We start from the raw sequence: 13,613 nt of genomic DNA on the forward strand, positions 1-13,613 counted from the left end.
GTTAAAAGACATCTCCTAGCTCTGGTTTTAAAGGTATTTGTTGAATGTTGATCTGTTAAGGACATCTCCTAGCTCTGGTTTTAAAGATATTTGTTGAATGGTGATCTGTTAAGGACATCTCCTAGCTCTGGTTTTAAAAGTATTTGTTGAATGTTGAACTGTTAAAAGACATCTCCTAGCTATGGTTTTAAAAGTATTTGTTGAATGTTGATCTGTTAAGGACATCTCCTAGCTCTGGTTTTAAACGTATTTGTTGAATGTTGAACTGTTAAGGACATCTCCTAGCTCTGGTTTTAAAGGTATTTGTTTGAATGTTGAACTCTTAAGGACATCTCCTCGCTCTGGTTTTAAATGTATTTGTTGAATGTTGAACTGTTAAAGGACATCTCCTATCTCTGGTTTTAAAGGTATTTGTTTGAATGTTGAACTGTTAAGGACATCTCCTAGCTCTGGTTTTAAAGGTATTTGTTGAATGTTGAACTGTTAAGGACATCTCCTAGCTCTGGTTTTAAAGGTATTTGTTTGAATGGTGCTTTACATGGCCTGTTAAAACTTGATCCCCGTCATGCAGCTCCCCAAGGAGCAGTCCACGGAGTCGTTTGAGAAGGGCATCCTCCAGCTGCTCAACCAGGGAGACCAGTACGAGAGCAGGGGGGTGGAGAGGAACCTCAAGTGAGTTCTGCTTCGCGGCCTACCTGTTTGATTCATTGATTGATTGATTGATCAAATCAAATCAAATTTTATTTGTCACATACACATGGTTAGCAGATGTTAATGCGAGTGTAACGAAATGCTTGTGCTTCTAGTTCCGACAATGCAGTAATAACCAACAAGTAATCTAACTAACAATTCCAAAACTACTGTCTTATACACACAAGTGTAAGGGGATAAAGAATATGTACTTAAAGATATATGAATGAGTGATGGTACAGAGCAGCATAGGCAAGATACAGTAGATGGTATCGAGTACAGTATATACATATGAGATGAGTAGGTAAACAAAGTGGCATAGTTTAAAGTGGCTAGTGATACATGTATTACATAAAGATGCAGTAGATGGTATCGAGTACAGTATATACATATGAGATTAGTATGTAAACAAAGTGGCATAGTTAAAGTGACTAGTGATACATGTATTGCATAAGGATGCAGTAGATGATATAGAGTACAGTATATATGTATACATATGAGATGAATAATGTAGGGTATGTAAACATTATATTAGGTAGAACCCATTAGGTAACAGACTAGAACCCATTAGATAACAGACTAGAACCCATTAGATAACAGACTAGAACCCATTAGATAACAGACTAGAACCCATTAGATAACAGACCAGAACCCATTAGATAACAGACTAGAACCCATTAGATTTCAGACTAGAGCCCATTAGATAACAGACTAGAGCCCATTAGATAACAGACCAGAACCCATTAGGTAACAGACTAGAACCCATTAGATAACAGACTAGAGCCCATTAGATAACAGACTAGAGCCCATTAGATAACAGACCAGAACCCATTAGGTAACAGACTAGAACCCATTAGATAACAGACTAGAACCCATTAGGTAACAGACTAGAACCCATTAGATAACAGACTAGAACCCATTAGATAACAGACTAGAACCCATTAGATAACAGACTAGAACCCATTAGGTAACAGACTAGAACCCATTAGATAACAGACTAGAACCCATTAGATAACAGACTAGAGCCCATTAGATAACAGACTAGAGCCCATTAGATAACAGACCAGAACCCATTAGATAACAGACTAGAACCCATTAGGTAACAGACTAGAACCCATTAGGTAACAGACTAGAACCCATTAGATAACAGACTAGAGCCCATTAGATAACAGACCAGAACCCATTAGGTAACAGACTAGAACCCATTAGATAACAGACCAGAACCCATTAGATAACAGACCAGAACCCATTAGGTAACAGACTAGAACCCATTAGATAACAGACTAGAGCCCATTAGATAACAGACTAGAGCCCATTAGATAACAGACCAGAACCCATTAGGTAACAGACTAGAACCCATTAGATAACAGACTAGAGCCCATTAGATAACAGACTAGAGCCCATTAGATAACAGACCAGAACCCATTAGATAACAGACTAGAACCCATTAGATTTCAGACTAGAACCCATTAGATAACAGACTAGAACCCATTAGATAACAGACTAGAACCCATTAGGTAACAGACTAGAACCCATTAGATAACAGACTAGAACCCATTAGATAACAGACTCGAGCCCATGAGATAACAGACCAGAACCCATTAGATAACAGACCAGAACCCATTAGATAACAGACTAGAACCCATTAGGTAACAGACTAGAACCCATTAGATAACAGACTAGAACCCATTAGATAACAGACTAGAACCCATTAGATAACAGACTAGAACCCATTAGATAACAGACTAGAACCCATTAGATAACAGACTAGAACCCATTAGATAACAGACTAGAACCCATTAGATAACAGACTAGAACCCATTAGGTAACAGACTAGAACCCATTAGATAACAGACTAGAACCCATTAGATAACAAACTAGAGCCCATTAGATAACAGACTAGAGCCCATTCGTCAGTATCCACTGACTGACTGAGTCGGTGTGTGCGTTTGTTTGTTGGAGGTGTGTGCGTGTGTCTGTGCATGCGTACTTTACTGTACTGTGACTAAGTGACAGTCCTCTGACTAAGTGACAGTCCTCTGACCAAGTGACAGTCCTTTGACCAAGTGACAGTCCTCTGACCAAGTGACAGTCCTCTGACCAAGTGTCAGTCCTCTGACTAAGTGACAGTCCTCTGACCAAGTGACAGTCCTTTGACCAAGTGTCAGTCCTCTGACTAAGTGACAGTCCTCTGACCAAGTGACAGTCCTCTGACCAAGTGACAGTCCTCTGACCAAGTGTCAGTCCTCTGACTAAGTGACAGTCCTCTGACCAAGTGACAGTCCTTTGACCAAGTGTCAGTCCTCTGACCAAGTGACAGTCCTTTGACCAAGTGTCAGTCCTCTGACCAAGTGTCAGTCCTCTGACCAAGTGACAGTCCTTTGACCAAGTGTCAGTCCTCTGACCATGTGTCAGTCCTCTGACCAAGTGACAGTCCTCTGACCATGTGTCAGTCCTCTGACCAAGTGACAGTCCTCTGACCAAGTGTCAGTCCTCTGACCAAGTGACAGTCCTCTGACCAAGTGTCAGTCCTCTGACCAAGTGTCAGTCCTCTGACCAAGTGACAGTCCTCTGACCAAGTGTCAGTCCTCTGACCAAGTGTCAGTCCTCTGACCAAGTGACAGTCCTCTGACCAAGTGTCAGTCCTCTGACCAAGTGACAGTCCTGTGACCAAGTGTCAGTCCTGAGGAAAGGACTCATTCTCCCTTTTCAAATAGGTAGGAGCTTTTTGCATTAAAAGTTGTTTGCCAATTACATTAAACTAATTTATTCCGTGCTAATAGGGCATGTGATGGCAATGCAGAGTTCAGAAACTATCATGCATATGATATTCCAGATGTGAGAGAACAACCCACTTTCAAAAAGAACTTGAGTTTTGTGCCTTATGCTAATTTGACTCCATCTGTTCTCACCTACAGTAAGCTAGGCTGATAGAAAATGATTTTGCTAAATTGACCAGCAATACCCCCGAAACAAGCAGCTAATCTCAGTAATGATTAACAAAATGCTTTGAAGGAACTGAAAGACAATGTAGATATTGTGTTATGAAGCAGGGAACAATATAGGCTTGAGGTCTATGCTCAAGTCTCTGGCACCTCTCCGTTACAACCCCACGGACAGAAAAGAAAAGGATCTAGATAGCTTCGTTGATAACGCTCTTTCACAGGGTTGGATAACGGAAACGAAGAAGGACTTTTCTCATTACACCACGGCCAGTCTATCCAGTTTTTATTGGCTCACCGAAACTACATAATAGTGTGTATAAACCTCCTTTCCGTCCCATGACGGCCGGGTTCGGCCAAACCCGGACAACGCGGCCTATTGCGTGCCGCCCTATGGGACTCCCAATCACAGCCAGTTGCGATAAGACTTGGATTCAAACCAGGGACTGTAGTGACGCCTCCAGCACTGAGATGCAGTGCCTTAGACCACTGCGCCACTCGGGAGCCCCATGGGACCCTGGGAAGAGACACTCCCAGTGAAGAGACCTGCATTTATGAAGTCCAGAAAACCCCCATATTTCCAGAATTCCACTCTTTGTAAAATATACACAGACGACATCCTACTGGGATTGGAACGGTAGCAACTCTCTCATCTGAGTTCATTTCTTTAAAAGTAATTTATCTGACACCAATCTCAAATTAACAGCAGAGAGAAGTCGGAAAGAAAATAGACTTCTTTGATCTTACAATCCACAAAAAAGAAAGAAGAAGAAAACAAGTTGGAGTCTACAATCTTCAGCAAGACACAGAGTAGAAACACCACTTTTACCACGGCACACCTTCAGCGGAACATACCGGTGGGTGTGTCTGTAAGACTCTGATGTAACTGTAGTACAGACATAGATTTTGAGCGTAACGCTAATGGCACCAGGTTCCTGCAACGCCGGTGTATGATAAGGGTGTCATTGAACAGGCCTCTATACCCGTGCTACAGAGACTGAATGTCAAACGCCTACTCACTGACACTAATAGAAACCAGGACAAAATGGTCGCCACGTTCGTGTTGTTTTTCTTCCCCCCCCCCACACGGATTACAGCCCATGTGCCGGTCGAGTCAAATCCATTTTAATGAAACTCTAGAACATCCCTCAAAAATGGATCCACATCTACTAAAGTAGCATTTTTGTTTTCGCAGTGCGCACAATCGAGTTACGCACAGCGTGCAGATACCCAAGAAGCGTGACATTTGGCTCCCAGGTCCGCTCCGATGGAAATGACAAGTGTGGCCACTATGTACATTGTGACATCACCAGCAATACTACAGTTTTATACCACAGGTGAAAATCCAAAGCTTCTTTAATTGCAGCACCACGAATGTCAAGTATATGCTGAAATGTAATCTGAAGGGCTACTTCCATTGGTCAAAACTAAACTAGCGTTGAAACTCATTTGCATTTCAGAACACAAGGCCCCTATTAGAATATATAAACACGGGCCTATGCTATTGCGCGCCACTGTATCTAATCCAACGTTGGCTCACCTTCCTCCATTCGCTTACTAGCTCATAGAACACGTTCTGATGTCACCAAGAGGAGGTGACGTCATCCAGGTTTCACCAACAGGAGATGACATCGTACGTAAACTAGAACAAAGAGAGCATTTTGCCTGTACTCCTTGGACACTGTGGATCCTAAGGGGCTGAATTAGGATTATTTTTTTCTCACTGTCCTCGTTTCTATAATGTTGTCGCCTTGATTTTTTTGGGGGGTTCACAGATTCACAGACACCCAAATATCACCTATGTATATGTTGACATGGTCTATTGATTAACCAGACATTAACCCTCATTTGGCTGCCTTTCCTTCCTGTTCTCTGCTGCCAGTGGCTGGAACAAATCGCAAAAATCACTAAAGTTGGAGACTTGTATCTACCCTCACTAACTTTAAGCATCAGCTGTCAGAGCAGCTAACCGATCACTGCAGCTGTACACAGCCCATCTGTAAATAGCCCACCCAATCTACCTACCTCATCCCCACATTGTTTTTATTTACTTTTCTGCTCTTTTGCACACCAGTATTTCTATTTCCACATCATCATCTGCTCATTATCATCTGCTCATCATCATCTGCTCATCATCATCTGCTCATCATCATCTGGTCATCTATCACTCCAGTGTTAATCTGCTAAATTGTAATTACTTCGCTACTATGGCCTATTTATTGCCTTACCGCCTCACGTCATTTGCACATACTGTATATAGACTTTATTTTTCTATTGTGTTATTGACTGTATGTGTGTTTATTCCATGTGTAACTCGTTTGTTGTTTTGTGTCGCACTGCTTTGCTTTATCTTGGCCAGGTCACAGTTGTAAAATGAGAACTTGTTCTCACCTAGCCTACCTAGTTAAATAAAAAAGACACTACCACTTTGTGCTATAATTTGCCATTTACCTTGAAACATATAATTTTATCTCAATAAGCATCTAGGGTATTTATTAATTTAACTAGGCAAGTCAGTTAAGATCAAATTCTTATTTGCAATGACGGTTTAGGAAGAGTAGGTTAACTGCCTTGTTCAGGGGCAGAAATACAGATTGTTACGCTGTCAGTTCGGGGATTCGATCAAGCAACCTTTCAGGTTATGAGCCCAATGCTCTAACCACTAGGCTACCTGCCGTCCCTCTACACTCTAACCACTATGCTACGCTGCCGCCTCTACACTCTAACCACTAGGCTACCTACCACCTCTACACTCTAACCACTAGGCTACCTGCCACCTCTACACTCTAACCACTAGGCTACGCTGCCGCCTCTACACTCTAACCACTAGGCTACCTGCCACCTCTACACTCTAACCACTAGGCTACCTGCCACCTCTACACTCTAACCACTAGGCTACGCTGCCGCCTCTACACTCTAACCACTAGGCTACCTGCCACCTCTACACTCTTACCACTAGGCTACCTACCACCTCTACACTCTAACCACTAGGCTACCTGCCGCCTCTACACTCTAACCACTAGGCTACGCTGCCGCCTCTACACTCTAACCACTAGGCTACCAGCCACCTCTACTCTCTAACCACTAGGCTACCTGCCGCCCCTACACTCTAACCACTAGGCTACCAGCCACCTCTACTCTCTAACCACTAGGCTACCTGCCGCCTCTACACTCTAACCACTAGGCTACCAGCCACCTCTCTCTCTAACCACTAGGCTACCAGCCACCTCTACTCTCTAACCACTAGGCTACGCTGCCACCTCTACACTCTAACCACTAGGCTACCAGCCACCTCTACACTCTAACCACTAGGCTACCCTGCCACCTCTACACTCTAACCACTAGGCTACCTGCCGCCTCTACACTCTAACCACTAGGCTACCTGCCGCCTCTACACTCTAACCACTAGGCTACCAGCCACCTCTACTCTCTAACCACTAGGCTACCAGCCACCTCTACTCTCTAACCACTAGGCTACCTGCCGCCTCTCTACACTCTAACCACTAGGCTACCTGCCACCTCTACACTCTAACCACTAGGCTACGCTGCCGCCTCTACACTCTAACCACTAGGCTACCTGCCGCTCCTACACTCTAACCACTAGGCTACCTGCCGCCTCTACACTCTAACCACTAGGCTACCAGCCACCTCTACTCTCTAACCACTAGGCTACCTGCCGCCTCTACACTCTAACCACTAGGCTACGCTGCCGCCTCTACACTCTAACCACTAGGCTACCTGCCGCTCCTACACTCTAACCACTAGGCTACCTGCCGCCCCTACACTCTAACCACTAGGCTACGCTGCTGCCCCTACACTCTAACCACTAGGCTACCTGCCGTCCCTACACTCTAACCACTAGGCTACCTGCCGTCCCTACACTCTAACCACTAGGCTACCTGCCGTCCCTACACTCTCACCACTAGGCTACCTGCCGTCCCTACACTCTAACCACTAGGCTACGCTGCCGCCTCTACACTCTAACCACTAGGCTACCTGCCGTCCCTACACTCTAACCACTAGGCTACCTGCCGTCCCTACACTCTCACCACTAGGCTACCTGCCGTCCCTACACTCTAACCACTAGGCTACGCTGCCGCCTCTACACTCTAACCTCTAGGCTACCTGCCGTCCCTACACTCTAACCACTAGGCTACCTGCCGTCCCTACACTCTAACCACTAGGCTACCCAGCCACCTCTACTCTCTAACCACTAGGCTACCTGCCGTCCCTACACTCTAACCACTAGGCTACGCTGCCGCCCCCTACACTCTAACCACTAGGCTACCTGCCGCTCCTACACTCTAACCACTAGGCTACTTGCCACCTCTACACTCTAACCACTAGACTACCCTACCACCTCTACCCTCTAACCACTAGGCTACCTGCCACCTCTACACTCTAACCACTAGGCTACCTGCCACCTCTACACTCTAACCACTAGGCTACCTGCCTCCTCTACTCTCTAGCCACTGGGCTACCTGCCACCTCTACACTCTAACCACTAGGCTACCTGCCGCTCCTACACTCTAACCACTAGGCTACTTGCCACCTCTACTCTCTAACCACTGGGCTACCTGCCACCTCTACACTCTAACCACTAGGCTACCTGCCACCTCTACACTCTAACCACTAGACTACCCTACCACCTCTACCCTCTAACCACTAGGCTACCTGCCACCTCTACACTCTAACCACTAGGCTACCTGCCACCTCTACACTCTAACCACTAGGCTACTCTAACTCTTAGTTATTAACCGCTAGTATAAATAGGAGCTATGTGCAATGGCCAGATCGCTATGGAGGAAGACGGCAGCTTGACGTAGAACCCATCCAGTACAATGGATTAAAATGATCAGAAATCAATCAATATCTGACTTTTTTTTGTTGTTGAGTTGTTCCATCTCTTTTTTTTTTTTTTTTTTTACCTCGAATTAGTCTTTTGGAAGTTTTTCTTGGTAAATTATTCTGGTGATTTTTTTGTCCTTGTTGATAAGCTCCTTTCCTTTGTTTGCTGAAGTCAGAAGAAGGCCCACCTGAACTCTGTGCTGTATGTACATGACTTACTCTCTTGGTTACTGTGAGGGGCGGTGTCTTGTTGTGAGGACAACAGTGCCCCCTCCTGGATACCACTTCCAGTCAGTATCGTTTTCCTGGAAAATGAAAGCTTAAAGTCTTTTATTTATTTCCTCTTTATTTAACCAGGTAGACTAGTTGAGAGCACCTTTATTTAACCAGGTAGACTAGTTGAGAACACCTTTATTTAACCAGGTAGACTAGTTGAGAGCACCTTTATTTAACCAGGTAGACTAGTTGAGAACACCTTTATTTAACCAGGTAGACTAGTTGAGAACAAGTTCTCATTTACAACTGTGACCTGGCCAAGATAAAGCAAAGCAGTGTGACACAGACAACAACACAGAGTTACACATGGAATAAACAATAAACACGCCAATAACACAGTAGAACAAAGAAAGTCTATATACAGTGTGTGCAAAAGTCATCTTCTTTATCTGTTATTTTACTGAGAACACATTCTCTTTTGCAGCAACAACCTGGGAAATAGTTACAGGGGGATTAATGAGCCAATTGTAAACTGGGATTATTAGTTGACCATGATGGTTTGAGGGCCAGATTGGGAATTTAGCCAGGACACCAGGGTTAACATGCCTTCTCTTACGATAAGTGCCATGGGATGTTTAATGATCTCAGAGAGTCAGGACACCCATTTAACTTCCCATCTGAAAGAGGGCAACCTACACAGGGCAGTGTCCAATGACTGCCCTGGGATATTATTTTTTGTTAGATCAGATGAAATTGTGCCTCCTACTGGCCCTCCAACACCACTTCCAGCAGCATCTGGTCTCCCATCCAGGAGCCGACCAGGACCAACCCTGCTTAGCTTCAGAAACAAGCCAACAGTGGTATGCAGGGTGATATGCTGCTGGCGTAAGGAAGTAGGCAATAAATAGGCCATAGGAGCGAATAATTACAATTTAGCAGATTAACACGGGAGTGATAAATGAGCAGATGATGATGTGCAAGTAGAGTTACTGGTGTGCAAAATAGCAGAAAAATAAATCAAATAAAAACAGTATGGTGATGAGGTAGATAGATTGGGTGGGCTATTGACAGATGGACTATGTACAGCTGCAGTGATCGGTTAGCTGCTCAGATAGTTGATGTTTAAAGTTGGTGACGGAAATAGAAGTCTCCAACTTCAGCGATTTTTGCGATTCGTTCCAGTCACTGGCAGCAGAGAACTGGAAGGAAAGGCGAGCAAATTAGGGGTTGGCTTTAGGGATAATCAGTGAGATAAGTGCCAATAACTCTGCTCATAGATAACAAAAAACAAACCACACAAGTTTGAAGCATTTATCTCTTTGCAATGTAGGCCTATTCAAGAGCAATTCGATGTTTAGGTGATGATTGGATGAAATTAATGTCACAGTGTACCTGGTCAGTGAAACATTCACATTCACACTTTGGTTTCACATCCAAAGTACACGGCCACTTCTCGTCAGTCAGCTGGGTAAGGCCATTGTTCCTTCCAGCAGGGCGCTAGGCAGGCGCTAGGCAGGCGCTAGGCAGGCGCTAGGCAGGCGCTAGGCGCTAGGCAGGCGCTAGGCAGGCGCTAGCCAGACACTAGCCAGGCACTAGGCAGGCGCTAGCCAGGCACTAGCCAGGCACTAGGCAGACACTAGGCAGGCACTAGGCAGGCGCTAGGCAGGCAGGCACAAGCCAGGCGCTAGCCAGGCACTAGACAGGGGCTAGGCAGGCACTAGGCAGGCAGGCACTAGGCAGGGGCTAGCCAGGCGCTAGGCAGGGGCTAGCCAGGCACTAGGCAGGGGCTAGCCAGGCACTAGGCAGGCGCTAGCCAGGCACTAGCCAGGCACTATGCAGGGGCTAGCCAGGCGCTAGGCAGGGGCTAGCCAGGCACTAGGCAGGGGCTAGGCAGGGGCTAGCCAGGCACTAGGCAGGGGCTAGGCAGGGGCTAGCCAGGCACTAGGCAGGGGCTAGCCAGGCACTAGGCAGGGGCTAGCCAGGCACTAGGCAGTGGCTAGGCAGGGGCTAGCCAGGCACTAGGGAGGTGCTAGCCAGGCACTAGGCAGGGCTAGCCAGACACTAGGCAGGGGCTAGGCAGTTGTGTCCAATATCTGAGCATATTGATGGAACTAGACAACCAGGCTACAGATGAATCAAGGACACTTTCATCCGCTAGCTACCATCAATTCAGCATTTGTTTGATCAGATGTCCTTATTACTCTGATATTGCAAAGTTAACAGAATGTTTACTCTGGTGTGCTTCCACTTGAAAGCAAATAGAAGAGATGAGATCGTTTCCATTTGACCTTTGGGATTCTGCCGTGTTGCCTCGGCACGTTTTATCTCTCACAATCCGGTTCCAGATCCAGTATTACCTTCAGAGAAGGAAGGTATAAGTCAAACTAAGGAGTGGATCGTCAGAAGTGGAATGGATCCTGGAGAAACAGAGCCGAGCCCCTATTCATAAAGAGTGCTGATCAAGGATAATTTCCTCACACATTTTAGTCATTTAGCAGACGTTCCTACCCACGGCGACTTACAAATCGTGTTTAAGCAGATTATTATTGCGGGTGCAGCGAAAATGTTTGTTGTAATATTTTCTGGGCTAACAATGTAAGAAATAAAAAACGAAATACAGCAAAGTTTCCTAAGAACTAGAAACGAGGCAGCCCTCTCTGTCGGCGCCAACTACATGAGCAATTAGTGCTAAGTGCCTTTGCTCAAGAGCACATCAACAGATATTTCCCCCTAGGGGATTCATAACAGCTGACATCACTCTCATTATGATGTAGAAGACACACTCCTACTTTGAGACTCTCTATGAATCCCAGACCAGAGTTTCCTGTTAGAACTTCAGCCTACTTCCCTTTTTACCCCACACAGTGAGTTTTGCTCTTTAGGCCTATTCCCAGACTGACTTCGGCGTTTTATTCTTACACGCCCCTTTTTTGTGTTGTTCTGTTGCCAGGGAGAAGTTTCTGTCGGCTCCACAAGCTTTTCGACGGACAAGGAAGGTCTGTGGCTTCTTCCTGTGTGAGTCCTCCTCTTCCTCCTCCTGCAGCTGCAGCAGATGTAAGTGCTGTGTGTGTGTGTGTGTGTGTGTGTGTGTGTGTGTGTGTGTGTGTGTGTGTGTGTGTGTGTGTGTGTGTGTGTGTGTGTGTGTGTGTGTGTGTGTGTGTGTGTGTGTGTGTGGGTTTGAGCGTGTGGGTTTGGGTGTGTGTGTGGGTTTGGGTGTGTGTGTGGGTTTGGGTTTGGGTTTGTGTGTGTGTGTTTGAGCGTGTGTTTGAGTGTTTGAGGGTGTGTGTGGTTGAGCATGTGTGTGTGTGTTTGAGCATGTGTGTGTGTGTGTGTGTGTGTGTGTGTGTGTGTGTGTGTTTGAGCATGTGTGTGTTTGAGCATGTGTGTGTGTGTTTGAGCGTGTGTGTGTGTGTGTTTGAGCGTGTGTGTGTGTGTTTGAGCATGTGTGTGTGTGTGTGTGTGTTTGAGCGTGTGTGTGTGTGTGTGTGTTTGAGCATGTGTGTGTGTTTGAGCATGTGTGTGTGTGTGTGTTTGAGCGTGTGTGTGTGTGTGTGTTTGAGCGTGTGTGTGTTTGAGCATGTGTGTGTGTGTTTGAGCGTGTGTGTGTGTGTGTGTTTGAGCGTGTGTGTGTGTGTTTGAGCATGTGTGTGTGTGTGTGTTTTGAGTGTGTGTGTGTGTGTGTGTGTGTTTGAGCATGTGTGTGTGTGTGTGTGTTTGAGCATGTGTGTGTGTGTGTGTGTGTGTTGTGTGTGTGTGTGTGTTTGAGCATGTGTGTGTGTTTGAGTGTGTCTGTTCTTAATGCATAACCCGCATAATAACATGTGTGGGGGCAGCAGGTAGCCTAGCGGTTATGAGCCGGTAACCGAAAGATTCAGCAAGGCACTTAACCCTAATTGCTCCTGTTAGTCGCTCATTTATCAGAGTGTCTGATAAATGACTCACATGTAAAAATGTTCAGGTGGGCTCCAGGCCTAGTGTATGTGTGTCTACGCCCATGACTCACCCACAGCTCCCTACGCCCTCCCTCGGAGCAGAGCTGATGTACGTTGACACCCATTTGAGGTGAGCGGTCCTGAGCGCGGTGCCCAAGCAGGCCCAACAACGGGACATTCAGTTCAGAGGTGGAGCTACGTCACCCTAACTCAGCCTCGTCACAACCTTGCTCAGAATCCACCTCTACTTACCCATTGGCTATCTATCCACCTCTACTTACCCATTGGCTATCTATCCACCTCTACTTACCCATTGGCTATCCATCCACCTCTACTTACCCATTGGCTATCCATCCACCTCTACTTACCCATTGGCTATCAATCCACCTCTACTTACCCATTGGCTATATATCCACCTCTACTTACCCATTGGCTATCCATCCACCTCTACTTACCCAATGGCTATCAATCCATCTCTACTTACCCATTGGCTATATATCCACCTCTACTTACCCATTGGCTATCTATCCACCTCTACTTACCCATTGGCTATCTATCCACCTCTACTTACCCATTGGCTATCATTCCACCTCTACTTACCCATTGGCTATCAATCCACCTCTACTTACCCATTGGCTATCAATCCACCTCTACTTACCCATTGGCTATCAATCCACCTCTACTTACCCATTGGCTATCAATCCATCTCTACTTACCCATTGGCTATCTATCCACCTCTACTTACCCATTGGCTATCCATCCACCTCTACTTACCCATTGGCTATCAATCCACCTCTACTTACCCATTGGCTATCTATCCACCTCTACTTACCCATTGGCTATCTATCCACCTCTACTTACCCATTGGCTATCCATCCACCTCTACTTACCCATTGGCTATCTATCCACCTCTACTTACCCATTGGCTATCAATCCATCTCTACTTACCCATTGGCTATCTATCCGCCTCTACTTACTCATTGGC

General features: G+C 45.8%; 1 protein-coding gene across 2 annotated transcripts in view; it reads left to right on the plus strand.

The window, feature by feature from the left end:
* Positions 1-13,613, plus strand: part of LOC135522935 (zinc finger CCHC domain-containing protein 2-like) — an 84,781-nt gene that overhangs the window by 44,034 nt on the left and 27,134 nt on the right. For both annotated transcript variants that reach the window (XR_010452746.1, XM_064949650.1), the window contains exons 5-6: positions 572-672; positions 11,647-11,750. Coding sequence is in view for 1 of the 2 variants with exons in the window: in XM_064949650.1 (XP_064805722.1) it covers positions 572-672; positions 11,647-11,750 (205 nt within the window). In the remaining variant the exon portion in view is untranslated. The remainder of the gene's footprint in view (positions 1-571; positions 673-11,646; positions 11,751-13,613) is intronic.

This window comes from Oncorhynchus masou, chromosome 30, assembly GCF_036934945.1.
Source record: "Oncorhynchus masou masou isolate Uvic2021 chromosome 30, UVic_Omas_1.1, whole genome shotgun sequence".
Taxonomy (NCBI): Eukaryota; Metazoa; Chordata; class Actinopteri; order Salmoniformes; family Salmonidae; genus Oncorhynchus; species Oncorhynchus masou.